Source organism: Ylistrum balloti, unplaced genomic scaffold, assembly GCF_031769215.1.
Source record: "Ylistrum balloti isolate Yb309-2 unplaced genomic scaffold, AGI_CSIRO_Ybal_v1 Utg371740, whole genome shotgun sequence".
NCBI lineage: Eukaryota > Metazoa > Mollusca > Bivalvia > Pectinida > Pectinidae > Ylistrum > Ylistrum balloti.
This window is the reverse complement of record NW_026782874.1, coordinates 624,078-648,386: the sequence shown is the minus strand read 5'-3', so window position 1 is coordinate 648,386 and position 24,309 is coordinate 624,078. Positions and strand designations below refer to the sequence as shown.

Below are 24,309 nucleotides of genomic sequence, written 5' to 3'. Positions count from 1 at the left end.
CCTTGTATCCTGTTGATGCTGGATTTCAAATGTGTTACTTGAATACATCGTTGGACGTCTGTGTACAGACAGTGTTCCTTCTCCGTGTAAGCTGATTTAACTTGGTACCAATTTTCTCTGTGTAATCGTCTATCTAATTACACAGAATACATTCCACTGATGACACATCGCTTCTAACATATAAGTAATGATTTTGTAAGTTGGCTCCAAAATAAGATGTAACATCGATCGAGGGTATTGGAGAAGCTGTCAATTTATGTGTTGTGTTGCCTCTGAGTGGACAGGAGTGGATGTTGTTTTCACTGACATGACCCTTGTACTATGGAGATGTGACTTGGGTAATTCATTTGGCCTTTAGCTGCTGCTGGAATAACAGACAATATGTTCTCAAAGTATACAAGACATGATCGGAGATTATCATGGCCAGGGTACCGTGCCAGAACCCTCGGCAAAATTGACGAAAACAGACCTACACAGCCAGTCGTTATTGGAGGAGAAAAGGTACTATAAATATCCATAATATATAACTATTGTATTGGAATTATAATCAACATATTCTTGTCGTTGATAACTTCTAGGTATTGGGCTAATCAGACATTTTTCCATTAAGAAGATTAACTTGTACCAAAGCTGTAGAAGGCTCTCTGTTGGTAGACATTTGAAATCTCAAGGAAATGTCAAAATGTTTAGAAATAGATTGTATTTCCACCAGTAATTTGCTTTTAGGTAGAATGAAAAGCTAATCTTGATATGTTCCTATAAAATTACAAAGAGACCTTAAACTTCACCATATAAAGTACAACACTGACAGAGATGATTTGAAGAATCTTATCAAAACTGCACATGACTGCTCCTTTTTCTATTGAACTTGTATGGTACCTTTTGTCTCTGTTTTCTAGCCTGTGTTTCAAACATCAAGTTCAATTTGCGAAAAGTTTTAATCTGGTATGAGGCTTGCAATCCTATTTTTAATGTACAAGCCCACTGGCAGATTTAGAAAATATAGTAGATGTGGAGTTAATATGAACACTGTTATGGTTAAGCCTTGGGCTTTTATAGGGTTAATGGATTAATATGCTTCATATTGAATCTCATCACAGATACTGTTTCAATCTACTTTTTGCTTCATGTGATGAGTAATTTCATGTCTTCATATAATAGTTAAAAAATTCAATATTTCTATAATCTTTGTGGTCTGAACTCTTGTTAACAGGTAGCTCATTAGTGTTGACAAGTAAAAGGACTTTCAGAGAAACACCATGTTTTATGAACTATGCCTGGCTTTGGAGGTGGGGGATTAAAAAAATAAATGTATGTGATGAATGGAAAAATTTCAATCAATAAAAATCTGTTTGGAAAATGTCTCTTTCAACACTGATGATCAAACTTAAATTTCCTTGTTAATGCTTTATAGATTGTTCGAGAAATAAAAAAAATGATATTTGAACATCTTGTAGTATGAATTCTGCAGCTGCAAAAGCAAATAGAGAGATGTGCGCAGCAGTATTTCAAGCCTTAATTGCGGACTACCTTGTGTGACACAATCCACGGTAACTGAGTTAGACTGCATCGGTCACCAGACTTAGTGTCTGCTTCGATACAACTGATATACACTCCTAGTGGACAACAACTTGATTATAGACTAGTATAGACAGCCAAGCCATCAAAGGATGGCTCCATATTTACTCCTATACTGTGGTATTATGCCGACATGTTCAATCTGGGATTCCATAAACATGTTATCTTATATTTGTGTTTTCAAGTTAGGGATAAAAAGTCCTGTGTCTAGTTTATGTGGCCATTATCTGGTGTTCACATTTGGTGCCAATACAACATACATAGATAAAACTATAAATTGTCGATTGGGAATTTTACAAAAGGAAAAATTTACTCTGAATCTTACCAACTCATGGATTTGATTGTACGTGTAGTATATTTATTTTCAATGCATTAATGAATTTGGGTTTTTTTTTTCAAAGACTACAAATGAATTTAAATGAAGAATTGAATTAACTCTACTTTTGTTGATTTCAATTATCAGTCACCAAAATTCACACAATTCCAGCTGTTGATATTTGAAAATTTTCAAGTAATATTTATATTGATAATGAATATATCATAGCTGCAAATATTGTGATGAAACAGTATATGTGGCATTGACATAAAGTCATATGTCTACTGACTCAAGGCTGCGTGACAGTTTCGAAATAAAACTTCAACCCTTAAAAGTGTTCAAGGAAGGCACGAGACAACTAACCTTATGATTTATATTGTATATGCAACATAGCATGTCAAAACTGCACATACCATTTTCTAGCCAACAGATCAAATGTATCTGTTGAAGAATTATAAAAGAAACACTTTGTCAATGAAGGACTAGCTATAGTCTTTAACATATCACAACCTTGTACAAACCAGAATCATGATTCAAGAAGGAATTGATATTACTGTCTTTAATATAGCCTTTTGTATATTGAAGAAGGAGATGTGAATGCAATGTGACATCAGTTCGTGCAATATGAATTATTTTTCAGTATCCAGAAATGTAAGGCTAGAAAAGGTTTGTCATATATTATTATTAATCATCATTGAATGTTTTTTTAACCTGAAAATGGTAAATTAATTTCAATGCATTAATAATAGTGTAACATAAGTTTAAAAAAAAATTTATGTTTGAAATGTCTCATTCATTCTATAGCATGCTTGCCAATTGTGTGGAATAGGTTAATTATGGGATTTAGTGTTGTCGCTTGGCCCAAGTTCAGTGCCTGTTATATTTTTAAAGAAGGACGTAGAGAAGATAGAGCAAAGAATTTTAATTTGTGCCATACAAACAATTTCTGATTTCAGATTTTGTTTTCTTATGTTTATCAAAAATTTTGGTGCAACACATTACGGTGTGGCATCAGTTGTCTGTCCATCACAGAGCTTTAACATTTTCTCTTTGTTCTGATAAATCATTTCTCAGTTTTTAACCAATTTCTTCACATAGAAACTTGCATTTACGTGAACAGCATTTGGATTCAACAATATTTGAAGGAGTTATTGCCCTTTGTTTATTCAGCAATGTAATCTTGTCCTCACAGTCTAAACAGATTTCTTCTCTGAGTTTTTAACTCATCTCTCTAAAACTTGGAATATTTTAATTCATCATCAAAATCAAAATTTCCCTTGGCATTTTGACTCAATACTGCCTTTTCTATACCTGTATTTATTTTGATACAAATAATGAAAAATATTGGTTTGGAATGGGATGTGTGTTTTGAATTCAATCCTGCAGTTGCCAACTCATGTTCATCTTGTATTCTTGTTCCGTTAAGTATATATGATTTCATTTTAGAGAATTTCCTAAATTTTGTTTGTGTGAATCAATATATCTTGATTCAATATACAATATCAGATTTTGTATAATATCAAATTGTATCCTGTCTAGTCTACTCTTATTTAAGTACACTCTGCTAAATTCAGTTATTAACTTTCAGCAGAATTTTATCAAGAGATTTTATCAGAAAACGATTTGGTGTGGATAAAGATGGAATGGCATTTGTACCCACAATATTTTTCTATTGTAATGGAGTTTACTTGTTAATGCAGTCCAACCTCGTTCTGCACCACAGCACTAGCAATGCAAAAGTCTATTAAAGGTTGTCTATATATTTGTTAATGTCAAATCACAAGATGCATGTGATGACTTATTAAGTGAAAACATGTGTAGTTTGGTTTTTAGCTGTTTGGATGGCTCGCTTTTCAGCTCTATGGTAGGTAAATGTACACTTTAGAGGCGGAAACTGATCGTATAAAGTTGTAAGTAGCAGGTGTATAAACAAAACCTGACACCCCTCCTATGCCATGGTTACTATTAGATACACATTTGGACAGACTGTGCCATTATCCTGAAGTAGGGTGAAAGGAATGATTTTTTGAAGGATTTGTATTCTGCTTCCTGCAATAACCTGCAGCATAAAGCCCAATGAATCAGATGAGGAAGTTGATGAAAAAGATAAACATTACAAATTATTGGACTTTGTTCTACTTCAGGTGTTAAAGAGAGTATAGCAATGCTGAAATCACATAGACATTGATTCTTCAGTATCAACTCCTCTGTTTGGACCTTAATCGATTCCTATATGATTTTCTGTGGTTTCTCTAGATGTAGAATGATTCTTTATTTTGGTAATTCAACATTGCCACATGTCCCTGACAATATGTTAAACACTGCCACATGTCCCTGACATTATGTTAAACACTGCCACATGTCCCTGACAATATGTTAAACACTGCTTCATATCCCTGACATTATGTTAAACACTGCACATATCCGTGACATTATGTTAAACATTGCCACATATACCTGACAATATGTTAAACACTGCCACATATCCCTGACAATATGTTAAACACTGCCACATATCCCTGACAATATGTTAAACACTGCCACATGTCCCTGACAATATGTTAAACACTGCCACATGTCCCTGACAATATGTTAAACACTGCCACATGTCCCTGACAATATGTTAAACACTGCCACATGTCCCTGACATTATGTTAAACACTGCCACATGTCCCTGACAATATGTTAAACACTGCTTCATATCCCTGACATTATGTTAAACACTGCCACATGTCCCTGACAATATGTTAAACACTGCCACATGTCCCTGACAATATGTTAAACACTGCCACATATCCCTGACAATATGTTAAACACTGCCACATATCCCTGACAATATGTTAAACACTGCCACATATCCCTGACAATATGTTAAACACTGCCACATATCCCTGACAATATGTTAAACACTGCCACATATCCCTGACAATATGTTAAACACTGCCACATATCCCTGACAATATGTTAAACACTGCCACATATCCCTGACAATATGCTAATCCATGTCTATGTTAGTATTGAGCCATTTGGAATAGCACTGTTCAGATTTCACGGTATAGACACCAATAAAAAGACTCTTTTTTTGTTCATCTATATTTAGGACATGATCACATCAAATCATGTCTAAGAGGATTACAGTCAGGTCACCTCTATCAATGGCTTCCAATCGTATGTCAGATGTAGAAAAGGAAATACTGCTGAAAGTACTTGAACACACATGAGCTATCCACCCAGGGGTTACCGGATTCCTAACAGTTAGGACCTTTTGAAAAGCTAAAATTTATAGAACCATTTTTTTTCAGTTAACTGTTTCTTTCAGAGCCAAATACAAGCTGCCATCTTATTTCTGTTGCCTTCTTTATGAGGGAAGGAAAATCCATGACTCTGATTGTGATGTATAATAATGACATAGCAATGCTTGTTCTCTGATTTTCTTGCTGATCAGAATCTTCCCAAGCTGTGATGACAGTGTTGGTACCGTCGACTGTACTTGTATGGATTTTTCGTTTCTGTAAAAGATGAGATATTTTCTCGAGAGCATATGTATTATCTTTCATTTATATCATGTCTATTGAAGCATTGAAGACATAAGTTGGTTTTTGGGAATTTGACATCACAGCTTAATTGTTATGGCTGTTAAGTTAATGTATACATTGGAACAATAGAAATCTCACTGTTCAGGGACATTCGTTGCAGATACATGTATTTGGAACCATTTGGATACGTTTTGAGATTAAACTCTCAATCAATTGATTTACAGGAGGTTCAGTCTGGTGGGATTGAAGTTACCTGAGTGGAATTTGGTCTGCATAGAGTTGAAATTTTTAAGTGAATATTTCCATGATAATTATCATATGATTTACTTAATACAGTTAAGTGTATAGAATTAAACTTAATGCCTTTCAGTTGTTTCAATCAAAAAAACGTTTTAAAATCTGACAAAGTGTTAGACATCCAGCATATCTGAGGACAAAGCAAAAATGTGGTTATTCTAAACAAGTGTTCCAATGAAATCCGTAAATTTATGTATCGTTCAATTAAATACATCCTAATATTATACGCCAGTCAGAATCCAACGTCAGTTGTCATCACTTCTCCTTCCATGTCAAGTTCAACTTTCTTAGGGGGCTTCGCTTATATTTTTTACCGATTTAATTCATTTTCAAGACATATAATGAACCTGATCTCTAACCTTTCCTTCTGAGGAGTTTAGCAGGAATTGTTTAAGTGGAATAGCACTCCATCTCTATTGAAAAATAATATGCTCTTGTTACTGTCTAAACCCCATTAAAAACATTGTGTAGTAAAGTTTCTTTTAGAGAAGAAAATAGTTCCTATTGCTCTGTTTGGGCGCTACTAAAAAATTACTTCCATTATTACTAGTGAAAAGAGTTGTAACCATAATATGGATGGAAGAAATATAGCTGTTGAAAGTTTGGTAGTTTGTCCTGTTTAGATATGGATATTTGAACTATGAATAACATGTAATAATGATGTGGATATTGAGGTGGAGCTTTAACACTGTGATAGTTGCAGATGGTTGTAATCTCAATTTGTAGGTAAAAAAATATTGTAGATTGATTACACATTTTTGCACTTGGGTTTTATTTTCTTTGTACAATTTATACCAAATCTGACCTTTGACCACACTTTTACATTTGGGTGTTTTTTTTGTCTCTGTACAGTTTACACTAAAACTGACCTTTGACTGTATTTATTTTCAGATGGAATGTACCTGTATGGAGTTGGCACTCGAGGGGGAAAGATTATGTAAGGCTGGTGACTGCCGTACAGGGGTTCATTTCTTTGAAGCTGCGGTACAGACAGGCACAGATGATCTCAAAACTCTCAGCGCCATCTACAGCCAACTGGGCAATGCTTACTTCTACCTACAGGAATATGCTAAGGCTCTGGAATACCACAAACTTGATTTGTCACTAGCACGGTAAGAGTATACAATTAGATTTGTAGAATTCTGCAAATTTCAAAAAGTGATCTGCTATAGATTTATGTTTTTATGTTCTTTGATGTTTTATCAACAGCCAGGGTCATTTAAGGTCAGCCTTCCAATCTAAGTGAAGTGAATGCATGGAAAATGTTAGTGTAAGACTCCTTGTGATGGCACGGAAATGAAGCTAATTCTATAGTGATACAACAGTGTTGTATACTGATGAAGACACCAGAACATCCCACCCAGTTACATTATACTATAGTGATACAACAGTGTTGTATACTGCTGAAGACACCAGAACATCCCACCCAGTTACATTATACTAGTAATGGCAATTTAGTCGTTACACTACCATAATGTTGAATGTTAAGCTGGAAATAGTAACTACCCTTTAAAGACCAGGTATGACGCGACCAGGGAACAGAACCTAAAGCCTTCCTCAAAGTGGCAAACTCTCAACTAAGGACATAAAGTGAGACAGCGTCAAGAGAGACAGGAAAAAGAAGGATCTTTAGAAAAAAAAGAGAGAAATATAAAAACACCAAGTTTAACCGCCTCTTAAAGTCAGGTATTAGGTGCAGGGATATAATTCTTTCTCGCAGGGAAGATTTTTTCTTGTAACTATTTTTGAAAATTGATTACATAAAATTTGCGGTCAAAATAATATATAAACTGAAAATCAGTAGCTTAGTTTTTTTATCTTTATACAAACACAATGATGGTGAACTTTATACAAACACAATGATGGTGAACTTTATACAAACACAATGATGGTGAACTTTATACAAACACAATGATGGTGAACTTTATACAAACACAATGATGGTGAACTTTATACAAACACAATAATGATGGTGAACTTTATACAAACACAATAATGATGGTGAACTTTATACAAACACAATGATGGTGAACTTTATACAAACACAATAATGATGGTGAACTTTATACAAACACAATGATGGTGAACTTTATACAAACACAATGATGGTGAACTTTATACAAACACAATGATGGTGAATAGATCATTTGATATGGTGGACATGTACTAGTGTCTGAGTTTCAGATAATACAATCTATGCTTCTTAATGTGCCATCAAACCTTGTAGTCACATTAATCATTCATACAAATTTTAACACAAGACAGTAAGCTGTTGACAGATGTCCTGCTTTGAGTTGTCCCCCTTTAAACATATTGCTTGTGTGTGACTGGTATACATTACATGAATACAGACATTGTAAGATGTAAGTAAGGTGTCAGTATTGTAGAGGAAATCTGTACATTCTCTTTCACTCACTTTCCAGTAATAAAGAAATTACAGTGTTCTTAAAGCAGATGTAACTGATTCAAAATTCCAATCTTTAAAAAAAAAAAGAAAATATTTCCTCAGATATTCTATATATCTAGACAGGAATATTTACACATATCCATCAAATCCACATCAACACCTAGCAAAACCTCTGACCTATTATCTCCTGATCCCAGTGTAGGCTGTGTTATATGAGCTATTCAGGGACACCAAACACTCCTTTTTATTCGACATTCACCTGTCTAACAATTTTTTATCTGCAGAACTCTTGGTGATAAGGTTGGGGAGGCAAAGGCCAGTGGTAACCTTGGAAACACACTCAAAGTCTTGGGAAAGTTTGAAGAAGCAATAGCTTGCTGTTTACGACACTTAGATATAGCACAGGAGTTAGGAGATAAGGTAAGTGACCATATCCAATGCTCTTTATTAAATTTTCACAGTGAATCACAAAGTACGTGAAATTTTACTTTGACAAGGAAAACTTATATCCCTAACAGTTAGGATGGAGGCGAGGAGGGGGAGTTATGCTTGGATCAGTTTATCGATCTAATATCTATTCTTCTGTCCAACCCTCTTCTTGGTAAAGCTTGTCATGAAAATTTCATAAAGATTCCTAAGCCATTTTCAATGAAATTTCATGTACCATGACTACCCTATGACCTTACACATCTTGGTATTATTTATACCTTTATTTTCTTTAAATTGTTTGTTATGAATTTACATCCCTTTTTTAGGTCACCTGAGACAAAGTTTCACAATGATCTAATTCTAATACCCTTAATCCAGCATCTTGTGTCCATAAACAATTTAACACTTTTGATTTCTTCTCAGAAACCCCTGATCCAATTTCAATGAAATTTTGCAGTAACCTTCCCTGGCCTAAGATGAACCAAAATTGTGAATTATGCAGTCTCCAACCCCCAGGGCCTGAGTTGATGGGGCCAAAAGTTGTCTAATTGAATCAGATTTCAATAATCTTCTTCTCAAGTCCCAGATATAGTAGAATCAAATACTCTTCATCTTAAGATGATTTACAAAAATTGGCCCCAGGGTCTCACATTTCCCTGTGGGGAGGGGGTAAAATTTACTATAGTTTATATAGGAAAACTAGATTTTTGAGCATATTTCAAATGTGCTTAGAATTATGAGAGAAGGATGACGGCCTGATGGTATGCCCGTTTTGATCCTGACTGACCCCAGGGGCTGATGGATGGGGCTAAAAGGGGTCAGATTGACTTAAATTTCAGAAATCTTCTCATAACCGTGATATGGTATAATCAAATTCTCTTCATGAATGGAAGCACCATAAGGTGCTTGAAGTACCAAAACGAGTCTCACATTTCTTCTGGGGGTGGGGGAATAGGTCTTTTAGTCTTTACTGTAATTTTCATAGAAAAATTGCATTTTTGAGCACAACATTGGATATTTCCCACTGGAAATAACTTTGTAAGAATTATCAGTATAGGATGACAGTTTTGATGGTATGCATGTATTGACACTGTCTATATTCAGTATCACAATTTCTGTTTTATGACACTTGATAACTATCCTTTAACCTTTATATTCAATATTGCTTATCTGAGGTGACCATCAAGGTCACTAGGCCTTTTGTTTCAGAAAATTGTGTGTAATGTATAAATCTTTGAATGGACAACTAAACACCCATCAGACAATTTCAATGAAACTGAATCTATAACAATAACCACTTACTGATGATTCACATCTTTTTGTTACACTTATCATTTCTTATGAATTAGTGGAATATTTCGGATAATGGATTAATAATTATCATAATAATTTTTGTCTGAACAATTTCTCCTTGTCTCTTATTGATACATAAATCTTAATTAACTCCTGAAACTGTGCTTCCAAGTACGTTATTTCTGTTACAACTTTCTATTACAGAATTAATTTTGACATCCGTTTCTTAAAAAACACCATAAATTGGAATACCAGGTTGTGATCATTTGTCAGTAGCATGCTGAATAAAGGATGACAACTTTTACCTATTTTCAAGGTCACTTCAGTGAGATTTATTTGAATTTTAAAACAATATCTTTGGAATAATCAAGAGGTTTAATTTCAGGAAGTTGTTTAAAATATGCCCAAGTCATTGTATGGAGAGGGTATATTAAAGTGTTACTTCTGATTCCCAGCCAAATTTTGTTATGTCTTGTTCCAATTCAGTGTCATAACCTCAGAAATTTTCAACAAATTTATTTTGTAGTATTAGATTCTGATTTGCAAAGGAGGGAGGGTATTTATGTCTAACGAACATTTTCTTGTTTTCAAAATGAATTTAACTTGACCCTAACGGAAAATCACAGGGCCAAAATTTGTTAAAATATTTAACAAAACTTTTTCTGAACAACCAGAATGCTGAGTATCATGATGTTTAACAAAAAAAAATGCTAGACTGACGGACTGTCAAAATCTGTAAAATGACAGCCAAGTCTGTTCAAACGAATAACCTTGACTATTTTCAAGGTCATAGAAAGAGGATATGTTGAAATCTTGAAATGAATTGCAGAGCACAAGGCTGCAGTATTTCAATAAATATCAGACTTAATGGCATGAGAGCATGGACATATGCTTTTTTAAACAAATATTTCAGACTTTGATATAAAAGCTGAATGTTTTTGTTTACCTTAGATTTCCAGTTAGAGATAAAATTTATTGCTATTATTAATAATGGAAACTGCAAAACAGCTGGATACCTGATACATGATAAATACATGATACATCAATCTCTGTGCCATATATAATATTCCATTGATTCCAGAGTCCAAGGATCTTCAGTTTTGTCATTTTATTTATAGTTTGCTAATATATTTACGTCTGATCTTAAATTGTTTATCATTGTGGTATGTCATCAATCACTGCTTTAGAATGCTTCTTATGTCTAAATAAAGATTCGCTTTTGATGGGAAATTTGTAATGCAGGTGAGTGAGGCACGGGCATTGTATAATCTCGGCAACGTTTACCATGCCCAAGGTAAACACACTGGGAGATGTACAAATGAAGATCCAGGGGAATTTCCAGAGGAAGTGCGCACATGTTTGCAGAAAGCTGCTGAATATTACGAGTAAGAATATATATCATTATCTACTTGACTATTCATAGTCAGTAAGGGTCATGTTTGGGGAGACACTAAGGTTTACATTTCACAGGAAAATCTATACTAACAAAACAGGACAGGTACGACATAGTTACACATAGTTCTTGTTATAATCACCCTGACTTGTTATCAATTGTCTTTACTAACATCTGATAAGACTTTTGTAGACAAATGCAATCAGATAAAAGCACAAAGTAATAATACTGCTATGTTTAGTACTTTTCAGCTCATAGCATAAATTCATTTAATTGAGTCGAAAAGATTATTAAGTTGATTTCTTCTTTTTTTGTGTAGGAAATATCTTGACATTGTTTTTAATAATAAAATGAAATATTGAATACATGTACCAGCAATATGGCAAAGTGTACAAATTTCACTTGATTAATTCACTTGTTACATGATTGTACATACAGAATTGAATTTAAAATCACTATCCTTATATTTTTTTTCACCTTCAATTTTGCAGAGCTAATCTACAAATTGTAAAAGACCTCGGAGACAAAGCAGCCCAAGGTCGGGCTTGTGGTAACCTTGGTAACACCAATTATCTCCTTGGAAATTTCAGTGAGGCAATTCAGTACCACGAAGAGGTAAGAAAGTGCCCATACAACTGATCTGCCTGTGAAATGTACACACATACATCATATTCATTTACAAGCTGACCCTTGTCAAGATTATCATCATTGATATTATGCAACCACACATTGAAATAATCATTTTTTATTTGTCCCCATCATATGGTGGTTTTGCTTTTTCTTGTTTATCAGATAGAATATCAAGGATTTATGCCTCTTTTATGGAAATGGTTATATGAATTGGTCAGTAACCATGTCCTATTCCTAATATACTCCCTTACATAGAATGTAGAGAAATATACTAGAATCAGGGTGTCTGTCTTTCTGTCCAGTCATTCATAAGTAGGTATCATTGTTTGAGTTGTTTAAGCTCTTTTGAAACTTTATTCATGGTAATTTGTACACAAAAGTAGCTCAAGTTACATCACAATATTTCATTGGGTTTTAGAGGCTTGCAATAGCCAAAGAATTTGGAGACAAGTCCGCTGAGAGGAGGGCATATAGTAACCTTGGCAACGCTCATATTTTTCTTGGGGAATTTGAAGTTGCAGCTGAACAATACAGGTATGATATTCTTGCTGAATATTGGTCATATTTCTTATGATTATATTTACCCACTGCTGCTGGTCTGGGCATTGAATATATATATATATATGTGTGTGTGTGTGTGTGTGTAAGTGTTTACTTTTGTTGGAATCCCTGGCTGATTCCAGGACTTGCTTTTATGCCCACTACATGAGAACTCTCAAGGAACCATTCCAAACAGTGACAAATCTGCTGCATACATTTTACCGTGGTAATGCCTGTCAACATCTCCATGTTTGGACTGGAGCCTTTAGTTTCGGTGTTTGAAATCCCAAGTCTAAATGTGTTGTCCAGAATTGGATATTTTTGATAATGGAAATATAGTATTTTCTCTTAGTTAATAGCTATTTTGTTTCCTTCTTAAACTGACAGTAAATAGGCAGTAATAAGATTTGCAAGCACAAACATGATTAAAGTAATGAAATAAATATATCCAGTTCGTGATCATAGAAGTCTTTAATAGACTTTGTTTTCATGTTAATGAATAAAGATGTACACTTGTATAATAGACATGAGAGTAAATGTTGAGGTGTTTTTTACCCAATACACCATGGATATTAAATGTCTCGCTTAAAATCTGTCTTGTTAACAAGAGAATAGTATATGGTTAGGATACACACATGTATAAGCATATTTTATTAATTTGTAGATCTAGTTTAAGGTGACAGGTTAAAAAAATCTAGATACTTTGTTTCGAGTCAGAGATAAGTGTACGCTTGTAATAACAATTATACAACAGTTCAAATATGTCAGAAAAGTGTAAATTTAGGTTCGCTGTTGGAAAGGAAATAAAACTACATCTATACATTACTAATAGAACAACAACTCAGAAAATGTAATAGCTCTGAATTGTCTCGCTGTGATTTGTTTATCACAACAGACTTTGATGTTTTATAGAGAAATTTGGCACGTTAAGATATTGCTATCAATTTCTTAACATTGTTGAATTGATCATTGCTGAAAAACTTGGTGTGTAATAATAGAAAAGTTTAAACGATTGCTGACTACTCTTGATGTGACAAGGTGAATCTTTAGAATAGTCGATAAATTTATTCAGTTATTTCATTTATTTTTAGATATTTAAACATCTTTCCAAAAGCTAATAACATATGAAAAAGATGGTGAGAATTTAGTCTATATATGAGAACAGTACATACTGCTGAGACAAATTTTGAACATCATAGATTGCTGAATATCTTTCGCTAGTTATGGTAGGATAACTTACTACAAATTTGTTAACAAGTTTTATTTGTTTTTATGAAGGACAATTATTTGTTGCCATAAACATATATGTTTTTGTTTTATAGGAGAACACTTCAGATTGCTAAACAGTTGGGAGACAAGGCTTTGGAAGCTCAGGCCTGCTACAGCCTTGGAAACACATTCACACTCCTTCAGGACTACGAGAAGGCCATCGAATATCATATGAGGCATCTAAAAATAGCACAAGACCTGAATGACCGTGTGGGTGAGGGCAGGGCATGCTGGAGTTTAGGCAACGCTCACTCTTCATTAGGGAACAATGAGGTAGCATTGGAATTTGCCAGTAAACACTTGCAAATATCTAAAGAGGTAAGATAAGAAAATTATATTTTACAAAAATGGTCATCATGTTATTGTTTTGACCAGTCTGGTAGGCTTCTTGGCCTATTTTGACCAGTCTGTTTGTCTGGTAGGCTTATTGGCCTGTTTTGACGAGTTTCTTACTCAGGTAGGCTCCTTGACCTGTTTTGACCAGTCCACTCCTTGATCTGTTTTGACGAGTCTGTTACTCTAGTAGTCTCTTTGACCTGTTTTGACCAGTCTCTTAATCTAGTAGTCTCTTTGACCTGTTTTGACCAGTCTCTTACTCTAGTAGTCTCTTTGACCTGTTTTGGCCAGTCTCTTACTCTAGTAGTCTCTTTGACCTGTTTTGACCAGTCTCTTACTCTAGTAGTCTCTTTGACCTGTTTTGACCAGTCCACTCCTTGATCTGTTTTGACAAGTCTGTTACTCTAGTAGTCTCTTTAATCTGTTTTGACAAGTCTGTTACTCTAGTAGTCTCTTTGACCTGTTTTGACCAGTCTGTTACCATAGTAATCTCTTTGACCTTTTTCTATGTTGTGAAATAGTGCTATACATATGTGCTGGTTATATTGATAATGTTATCCTGCCTGCTTTAGGTTGATGAGATATTTGTATGAATATTTATCTGTCAATAAGCACATGTCTGAAAATAAGCCCACCAATATCAATTAAAACTACAAATCAATACTATTTCAATGTATTTTAATAAGCCCTTGACTTTTAGTCAAAGCTTATGTGCTCCAGCCCATTAGCCTGATGACAGGATATGTATATATAGTATCAGAAATAGAAGTAAGATTTTGTACTATCTCATTAATATTAAAACATAACTTAAAATCCAAGTTGGATGATGGAGCCAGCTTGTGATAGTAAATAAGAACTTTTTCAACACACTAAGTGAGATAGATATAAGTCATTGTAAATATATTTTGTTTTTTGCATCTGATCATACATCATCACTCTGTTTTTATCACTTTCATATAGATCTGATTCATTGTGTTCTGTAAGTTTAGTAGTTATCATTATGAAAGATCTTTAACTTAATTGTCTTGTGTTTAATTTTGTATTTCAACGTTAACAGATTGGTGATGAAAATGGCCAATTTTCGGCTCAGATGAACCTGGCAGACCTGAGGAATGTACTGGGAATAAACATGTGCTCTGCTGAATCTACTACAGGGGTGATTAGGTGAGGCCTTCGCAACTCTTCATGTTATGTTTAATTGAAAGCAACATTAAGTTATTTTTCATAGTTCAAAAATTCTTGGTTTCCTACAATAACGTTGTAGATGGAAGTATCACAAATTGAGTTAAATGAATCATGTGTAGCAGAATTAAAAAAACTAGGTAATTATATCAGTATAGCCATGATATACCCCGACAAATTTCATAACACAGTTACCGTTCAAAGTAGCTTAATCAAAACAAAACTTAAATAATGATTTTCATTGAATTTTTGGTAATTTTAGGAAATTGGGGTTTCTGTGTTTGCTCTGATTTTAGGAATTTGGAGTTTCTCTGTTTTTCATAGCTAGACTTGTAGCATCACTTATGTTCAAAATTAGACCAAGTTTCCTCAGTCTTTATGGTGATGTGACCATATTTGTCATGTTCTCCTGACCTATAAAGGTCTGACAGGGCCATCATCAACCATTACCATCCAGTCCAGAACAAATTCAGTCAGTTAGGGATGGTATACTTTGGTCATACTGTCATAAATTATTTCCAGTGACCAATAAAACATGATGTTGTTTTAACCATTATGTTCTAATCTAGACCCCCCTGTCAATTTTAAACATGTTCTCACATAGTTGGTAGAAAGCTGATGTTTATATAGATGTAGGGAAAAGAATTCTTAATCTCAGATGAAGAAGTTTGTGTCCAAACTCCAACAGCTAAAACTCTTGAGTTCCATTTCTACATCCCAAGGCAGAATTTCCTTAACTCCAACACATATATAGATAAAACCCCACACCTATACATATATATAATAGTTGGTAGTAGCAGTAATCTGGCAGGTCAACTTTAAAGGTCATCAGAGGCTTAAGATTAATTTTCCGAGGGCATATTGATTGGGCAGACAGATTGGTTAGACAATAAGATAGAACAGGCCTGCTAATAGTAATACAGGATCTGAAGGAGCTTGTTCAAAACTTAACAGAAAGCAAAGTAAGATAAGTTAAAGTCTGTCTCCCTTTATAAATATTCTTAGGCCAAGTGGTCAGACTAATAGAGTGAATTATCAATGGATGTTTTCACTGGTAATCAGCAGTGTTCTACAGGAAACTTTTTAGTTTCTCTGTTAATAATATTGGTTCTTATGTTGCAGTCATGATGGCAATCTAAAGGATGAAACAGACCTTGCTATAAGTAAGTAATATTTTTATAAACACTTCATAGTATAAGGTGAACTTTTTTTATGAAATTACAGTACATTAGATGTAATAATTAGTAGCTCTGATCAGATACATGAATATATCAGAAGACAAAAAGTTCCATTAAGGGGGGATAACTCCTCGGAAAAAGTCTAGCGTCCAAGTGCTCAGCAATAATTTATGATGTCATATTAGGATTATTGAATGGAATGGAAATTTGAGGATAAGGCCTAATCCTGTAGATTGGCTGAAATATCCTGATTTCTCCTGCAATAAGTCCAGTAAGCTGATGTAAAAATTCAGTCTCCATATCAAAGTGTTGGCTTATTGTAGGACACAGAAATCGCAGTATGTATGGTCATTTTACCAGGCTAAAGACATTATAGGATAATTGTAAGCAGGATATAGGGTATAAACACAAGTTCTGTTTTAATTGATATATTCAAATAACTGACAGAATTTTCCATATTCTTTTTTATGGGAATATGATTATATCTTTATAAACAGTACAGTTAATGTCAATCTGACTTATATGAATGATACCATCATATACTCCATTCTTCTCGACCACAGGCAGACGACCTTTCAGGCGACACAGCATGGAAAACATGGAACTAATGAAGCTAACACCTGACAAAAAGGTCTCACTGTCTAAACTTTTCTACTCACGTTGATTAACTTATTTACATAACATTCAAAATAAGTATACATTTCAATTTTTTTTTAAAGAAAAAGATGATGGAACTAATTGATAAATATAAATATAGGAAATCCATTTGGTAGGTTAGGCTATAGCTATTTATAATGTCCTTAAACTTATTGCCAGAGCTCTGACATTCGTCAGTGAGACAACGCCTGGCGATAGGTAGACTCAATGACACGTAAAACCTGTAACAACCAACCAACCAATCAGTGTCCTTAGTAGAACTTTTGATATAATTTACATTATGGTGTCACATTACAGGGTGCCCTGCCTACTGCCAATGGAGGGGCGCGACCAAAGGTTCCCAAGTTCCAAAAGGCAGCCAGTATAGCTTCTAATTCAGAACTAGAACACAGACCAAAGCTGAGTAAAGATAAGGTAGATTTCTTATATGAAATTGAATCATTTAAAACAATCAATGGTGACAGGATTTACTGTACATGCAATTAGTTGTCAGGAGATCTCTCCATTACTTACATGTTTCCTTGAAACATGTGAAGGTTTATCATCATGACATGTAGTTGTGTTTTCTGAAGTAACTTAAAGATTGTTTTTGAAAGAGATTTAGTTCTTTTATTAGAATTTTTTTCTGATACTTTTTCATTCAATTTTTAGATAATCATTCTAAATTTCTCAACTCTGATTTTAAAAAAAAAACAAAAAATGAATTTGTCATATAAGCATTTTTTTTCAGTTTATTTATTTTCATGTCCAGACTATAACTTTGCCCATAGTTCATGAAGACTATGAAACTTGATATATAAGTTGGTCATACTAAAGGGATGTGCTGTATACTAAATGCAGGGCCCTCAATCCCTAAATTGCAGCGTTACTGCCTTTTATTAAAATTTCATAATTTCATATTCCCATGAAATTTGTATCAGTCCATTGACACAAGTCATGGAAATTTTGTAGTACATTTTCCATTGAACTTCATTTCAGTCTGTAGACACAAGTCACGGAGATGAAGACAGCTTTTTTGATCTAGTCAGTAAGTTCCAGAGCAGGCGAATTGATGACCAACGATGTTCTTTTAAGATAGAACCTTCAATGCCAACCCCTAAACCTCCTGTTCCAACAGTGCCAGTGGTGACAAAGAAATCCAGTGTGGCAGCAGGTAATACAGGGAGGTTCTGTTCCCAGGCTTATAGAGGGTCACATCACCTTATACCATAAGGAATTGTGAACTGTTCTTTAGTCTTCTGTCTACTTCTGATTGGCTATTAACAAATGTCCATTATTGTTCTAGCAGTTGTCTGTTTTGCTGGAACTACCCAGCCAATAATCTTCTTATCAAATCTTTACACAGGACGGTAAATGAAAATAGGATATAAACAAACTTCCAAACATTTTAGTGAAATTTTGGAAAGGATTTTTAATATCACAAGTTTCTTTTGATTTAAAAAATCTTGTTAGTTTTTGAATATTATTGTTCATAAAACAGACAATTAAGTCAGACTTATACCTGTGCTTATGTTTCTCTGTTCAGGTTTTTCATGTGGACTATATAGGGCCAATCATGGGCCGCATTCTGAATAGAATAATCAAATATTTAATATGCACTTTTCGTAAAATTTACATTTTACTCTTAAAAATTTGCTTTCTAATTTATCTGTTTTCTTTGAAAAATAAGAGAGCAAAGCGCCCATCCCAAAAACATAATTATAGTTATTCTGCATTCTCCATTTTTTTTCATTAGCCCCTAACATCTTTATAGTAAATGTCTTCAATTGTGTAGCCTCAACAGTTGCTCAATCAAGGTGACCGTTCTCTGTCATTATGCATCATTGTTGGTATCCTGCAATTCCTGTTCAAAGGTTTTTTGATGTACAAAGCCAGTGAATATTTGTTTAATGCCACAGATTAATTAGAATTCATCATGTACCAAACTTTTTTCGGTGTCATTTTTTTTTTTTTTTTTTTTTAATTTTTTTTTTTCCTTACCTTGAAGCATCAGAAGGAAATGAAGAGTTCCTTGACATGGTGGCAGGAATTCAAAGTTCACGGATGAATGACCAGAGAGCAGCTCTGCCACAGTTTCCTGGATTGAACTCGCAGGCTGTCATTGACCAGTTTCTGAAGCAGAGAAGTGATTCCCATGTTCCAGATGACAACTTCTTTGAAATGCTGATGAGATGTCAGGTACAGTGATAACACAAACTGATTATCATAATTAAGCCACTAGTGTGTGTAGTGCTTTATCAATACAGACACATGTATCATGGCCAGCTAAATTTAAAGTAATATCACCAGTCAACACTCAAGTATTCCTAGTTCACTGATCTCCAGGCGGCCAGGCAGTTTGAGACAAACCAAAAAAACAAGATCAATATGGCAAACAGATATCCACAAGTCAGGTGGCTTATTGTGATCACCTTTTTGACACAACTTGAGGGTGGCTCTTGAACATCATTTCCAATGAAGTGTTGATAACAAATTGTACAACGTTGTTGTATGATTACGCCCGATTGATGTAGCTGTGTAAGTGGTGCAGCAGGATGATATATTGTAATACAGGATGTCTTTCTTACAGTACATGTATATATCAATCAGCGTATCAAAATTAATATCAAACTATTTATAAGTTCCTATGTTCAGAAAAAAATAAGTAAACAAACTGTTTGTTTCAGTTTCTATTTGTAAGAATAATTGATGTTTTACTTTTTTTAGTAAAATTATTTGGATAGTTTACAGAAAAACGATAACATCTATTTGAACTTTTCCTGTAGTTGTAAATTAACAGTCAACAATACAGATCATTCTCTGATTAATTATTGGAGTGAGAAGTAAGGATCTCTAGGTTTGAACTCTTTCAACACAGTTAGATATTCACTAGAGAACAGTGACATGATCTGTACAGGAGGTAATTGTAATTCATACACACATTTCAGAAATTCCCATTCTGGCCTTTCAAGGAATGTTTCTCAACAAAACTACACTGATAATTTGACAGATAAGGATGGTATTAAGCTATAGCTTAATTATGCTACTTAATTATAGACCATAGAAAACTCTTGACCATATGACTAGATATATTGCAAAACTTAGATCATGTGATCAGGCAGGGATATGACCATATGATAAGTGTAAGACTTCATTGATAGCTCAACCATGTGACAAGGGCATACAGAACTACCATAATAGCTTGATCATATAACTAATGCAAGACTAAAATGATAGATTTATCTTGTGACTTCAGCAAAACTGCAGGGATAGCTTGATCATATGACTAGGGCAAGACTGTAATGATAGCTTGATCATGTGACTAGTGCAAGACCGCAATGGAAATTTGATCATGTGACAAGGGCAAGACTGTAATGATAGCTTAATCATGTGACTAGGGCAAGACTGTAATGATAGTTTGATCATGTGACTAGGGCAAGACTGTAATGATAGTTTGATCATGTGACTAGGGCAAGACTGTAATGATAGCTTGATCATATGACTAGGGCCAGACTGTAATGATAGCTTGATCATATGACTAGGGCAAGACTGTAATGATAGCTTGATCATATGACTAGGGCCAGACTGTAATGATAGCTTGATCATGTGACTAGGGCAAGACTGTAATGATAGCTTGATCATATGACTAGGGCCAGACTGTAATGATAGCTTGATCATGTGACTAGGGCAAGACTGTAATGATAGCTTGATCATGTGACTAGGGCAAGACTGTAATGATAGCTTGATCATATGACTAGGGCCAGACTATAATGATAGCTTGATCATGACATGTGACAAGGGAAAGCCTGTATTGATAGATTGATCATGTGACAAGGGAAAGACTGTATTTATAGCTTGATCATGTGACAACGGAAAGACTGTATTTATATCTTGATCATGTGACAAGGGAAAGCCTGTAATGATAGCTTGATCATGTGAAAAGGGAAAGACTGTATTGATAGCTTGATCATGTGACTAGTGCAAGGCTGTAATGATAGTTTGATCATGTGACTAGTGCAAGGCTGTAATGATACCTTGATCATGTGACTAGTGTAATACTGCAATGACAGCTTGATCATGGCATGTGACTTGTGTAAGAAAAGGGAAAGACTGTATTGATAGCTTGATCATGTGACTAGTGCAAGGCTGTAATGATACCTTGATCATGTGACTAGTGTAATACTGCAATGACAGCTTGATCATGGCATGTGACTTGTGTAAGAAAAGGGAAAGCCAGTATTGATAGCTTGATCATGTGACAAGGGAAAGCCAGTATTAATAGCTTGATCATGTGACAAGGGAAAGCCAGTATTAATAGCTTGATCATGTGACAAGGGAAAGACTGTATTGATAGCTTGATCATGTGACTAGTGCAAGGCTGTAATTACAGCTGATGTTTCTGGGACAGTACTACAGTCTTAGGTTGATAATTTGATAATGATTGAGCTACGATCAAGGGTCAATCATGGTAAAGGGGAGGGTGACATTTATTGATGGAAAATTTCTTTTAAAAATAAAGGAATACTGACTGATATTGACAATAATTCACATTTTTTGCATGCATGCTGATGTCAGTAGAATGACTATCAGAAAATCCTGTCTGTGTACAACATGACATAGATAGACTACAAGGACCATACGTGACAACATACATGACTCTAGTTTGATTAGAATTGAAACATTGTGTAAGGATTATGAGTGACCAACTTTACACTCAGACCTCATTTGTGGCAGTGGGTAAGTCACTCTGTTGCAAAGAATGCCATACATATGTAATATAACAGACACACTGCACAGATCATAATAATGTGACCTGAATTCTTATTTCAATTCGATGGAATTTATAAAGGTCAAAGACACACTAGTAAAACATTGCTTTCCTAGTACATGTTCTGGTTATCCTAACCTAAGCTAAGCATTAGTACTACTAGGCAGTATTAAAAATTAGTGCTGGTCAAGAATTCAAAGAGTGGTTAAATCATAGATTCATGGTGTGAAACTGGACAGTACCTTAACATAGGGTGGCTTTAAATCCTGTTTTTGACCTTGTATGAATTCCTCGACAACCTCTTTGATTTTTATACATCATCCTTGCTGCACCTTAGCTACTCAACCACTCTATAATTATGTCTACAAGTGTTGTTTTGAAGATGTAAACCAGGTTTGTTAAATATGTGTTAGGTCTATGTTGACAAGTGGTATATATATTTAGAGGGATTAACCCTTAGAAAACACCTACATGTAATGTCAGGTCGGACTAAGTTTATTTCTCGATGCTGCATTGGTCAGTGGTGTTCTCAAAATTAGACCCAGCAATTCTAAAATTATCAAAATCTGTCAAATAAAATTAACTGGTTTTTATGAAAAGCTGATTCTTTTGTTATTGAAATGCCAACATACAATTTCCTTAGTAGTGAAATACATACTCTGATCTCCATGAAATATTAAATTCATGAAACAGGTTAAATAATTGTACATGCTGCTTGCCTGTAAGTTTATGACACACTGGACCCACATGTAATACACCTATATTCACTTTTTGTCAGAATTTTACTAGATTGTCATCGGTTGTGCTTAACCAATTTTTTTTTTTAATGGAGCATGACATTGTTGATATTTTTGGTTTGTTGCTTGTCTGTGATGTACTTTGTAAACATTCTTCTTAAAGACCTACCCTGTTATTACAGTTTTGTTTAAATTTGAACACCTGGTAATGCGTTCCCTACATATCTTTTACCTGGTAATTAAAGTTTATGGAAAACACAAATTGTTACAGAACATAGTATAATGACACAGTATTTTAAAGTGATGTTGAATATTTGATTGAGAATTTAAACTAATTGATTTGAGGCATATAATCTATAAATAAATCTTTATTTCTATTTTCTTATTTTGATTTTTGATGTGATGATGTTGTATAAAAATCTTGTCTTGTCTTCTTTAATTTTCCTCAGTACTTGTTTCTTTTCAATACACAGGGTTCTAGGATTGAGGACCAAAGAAGTTCATTACCACAGTCAAACATCCCTGCTCCGACAGTGCCAGACGAAGATTTCTTCAGCCTCATTCAGAAGGTCCAGTCATCGCGATTGGAGGAACAGCGCACTAGCTTACCAGACAAACCAACAACAGAAACACAGGGAAAGAAAAAGAAGAAATGAACAGTTGACGAATGTTCAATAAAATCATACACAGTCATTGGCTACTTATTCCAAGGCCTGTTTGTAAATCGCCATGGAATGTTAGCCAATCGTATCAAGGGTTATCGAGACCCCTTACTCCAATACATAGGGTGCTTCCTGTACAATTTTACTTGTGTCGGTAAAACATAAACAGGACAATTCCGATCCACAGGGATGTTTTAATGAAACAGGGATGTGACAATAATGGGCCGTCCACGGTGTCCACAGAGGGTTTGGCAGCTGATATTGCTGTGAGTTTTACCTGATACTGAAAGTGTGAAACAACAATCTGATATGTCCACCTTATACAGAAAACAAAAGGACATATCACTCTGGATAGTGGACCAAATCGCTCACAATGCTTTATATTTTGAATGGTGACAAAGGAATCGGACCATATGTTGTCAAGCTCTAGATATTCCTCCTATTCGTCAATATATATCTTTTTGACTATGATTTTAGCACACATTTTAATTATGCGCCCAAGCTTTGTACTCATGGACAAACACAGTGTGTATGTGTTGGAATTTGCTGGTAAATAAGACTTCCAACTATTCATGCCTGTCATAAATACATGAGATATGAAAATATTTTCTGAAAAGGTTTCCAACTAAAAGTATAAGGCCATCTTGCATTAAGTGTGCCACCATATTGACAGAGATGAGAGTGGACCTGAGTCAGGACCACACGAGGATGGGAATGTCTATCGGTCACTGTACCCATACTTCGTGGCAGTCCAACAGGACATTCATATTTTTCAGTGCATTCTTGTTATTTATTTGTCTTTTTTCATAAACGTTGAATACCCAGTCCATGCATTTCAATTTAGATTGTCCATGTCATTGTATGTAAGTATGTGTGGCATAATTTTATCATTTACCAAAAAAAAAATTGATATCAATTTTTTTTCTAGCCATTGATTTTCCTTGAAAATTATCGGAACATCAAAAGAAGCAGTATTTTTTATCATATCTATTTTCCTTGAACCAGATTGCTTATTTATATCAATTTGATAGACTTTTGACATCAGATTATAATCTTGTATATCTGTGCTTGATTAGATAAACGTTATGGGTTATGTCTTTCTTAATCAATTTCACATAATTA

General features: G+C 34.4%; 1 protein-coding gene across 1 annotated transcript; it reads left to right on the top strand.

Moving 5' to 3' along the window:
* The first annotated feature begins 381 nt into the window (after positions 1–381).
* On the top strand, positions 382–23,181 carry LOC132563481 (G-protein-signaling modulator 2-like). The gene is made up of 14 exons (XM_060228240.1): positions 382–501; positions 6,619–6,839; positions 8,419–8,554; positions 11,099–11,241; positions 11,741–11,864; positions 12,298–12,413; positions 13,742–14,006; positions 15,082–15,188; positions 16,329–16,369; positions 16,948–17,015; positions 17,339–17,455; positions 18,020–18,194; positions 19,029–19,219; positions 22,999–23,181. The coding sequence occupies exons 1-14, from the start codon at positions 382–384 to the stop codon at positions 23,179–23,181; spliced, it is 2,007 nt and encodes a 668-aa protein (XP_060084223.1).
* The last annotated feature ends 1,128 nt before the right edge of the window (positions 23,182–24,309 follow it).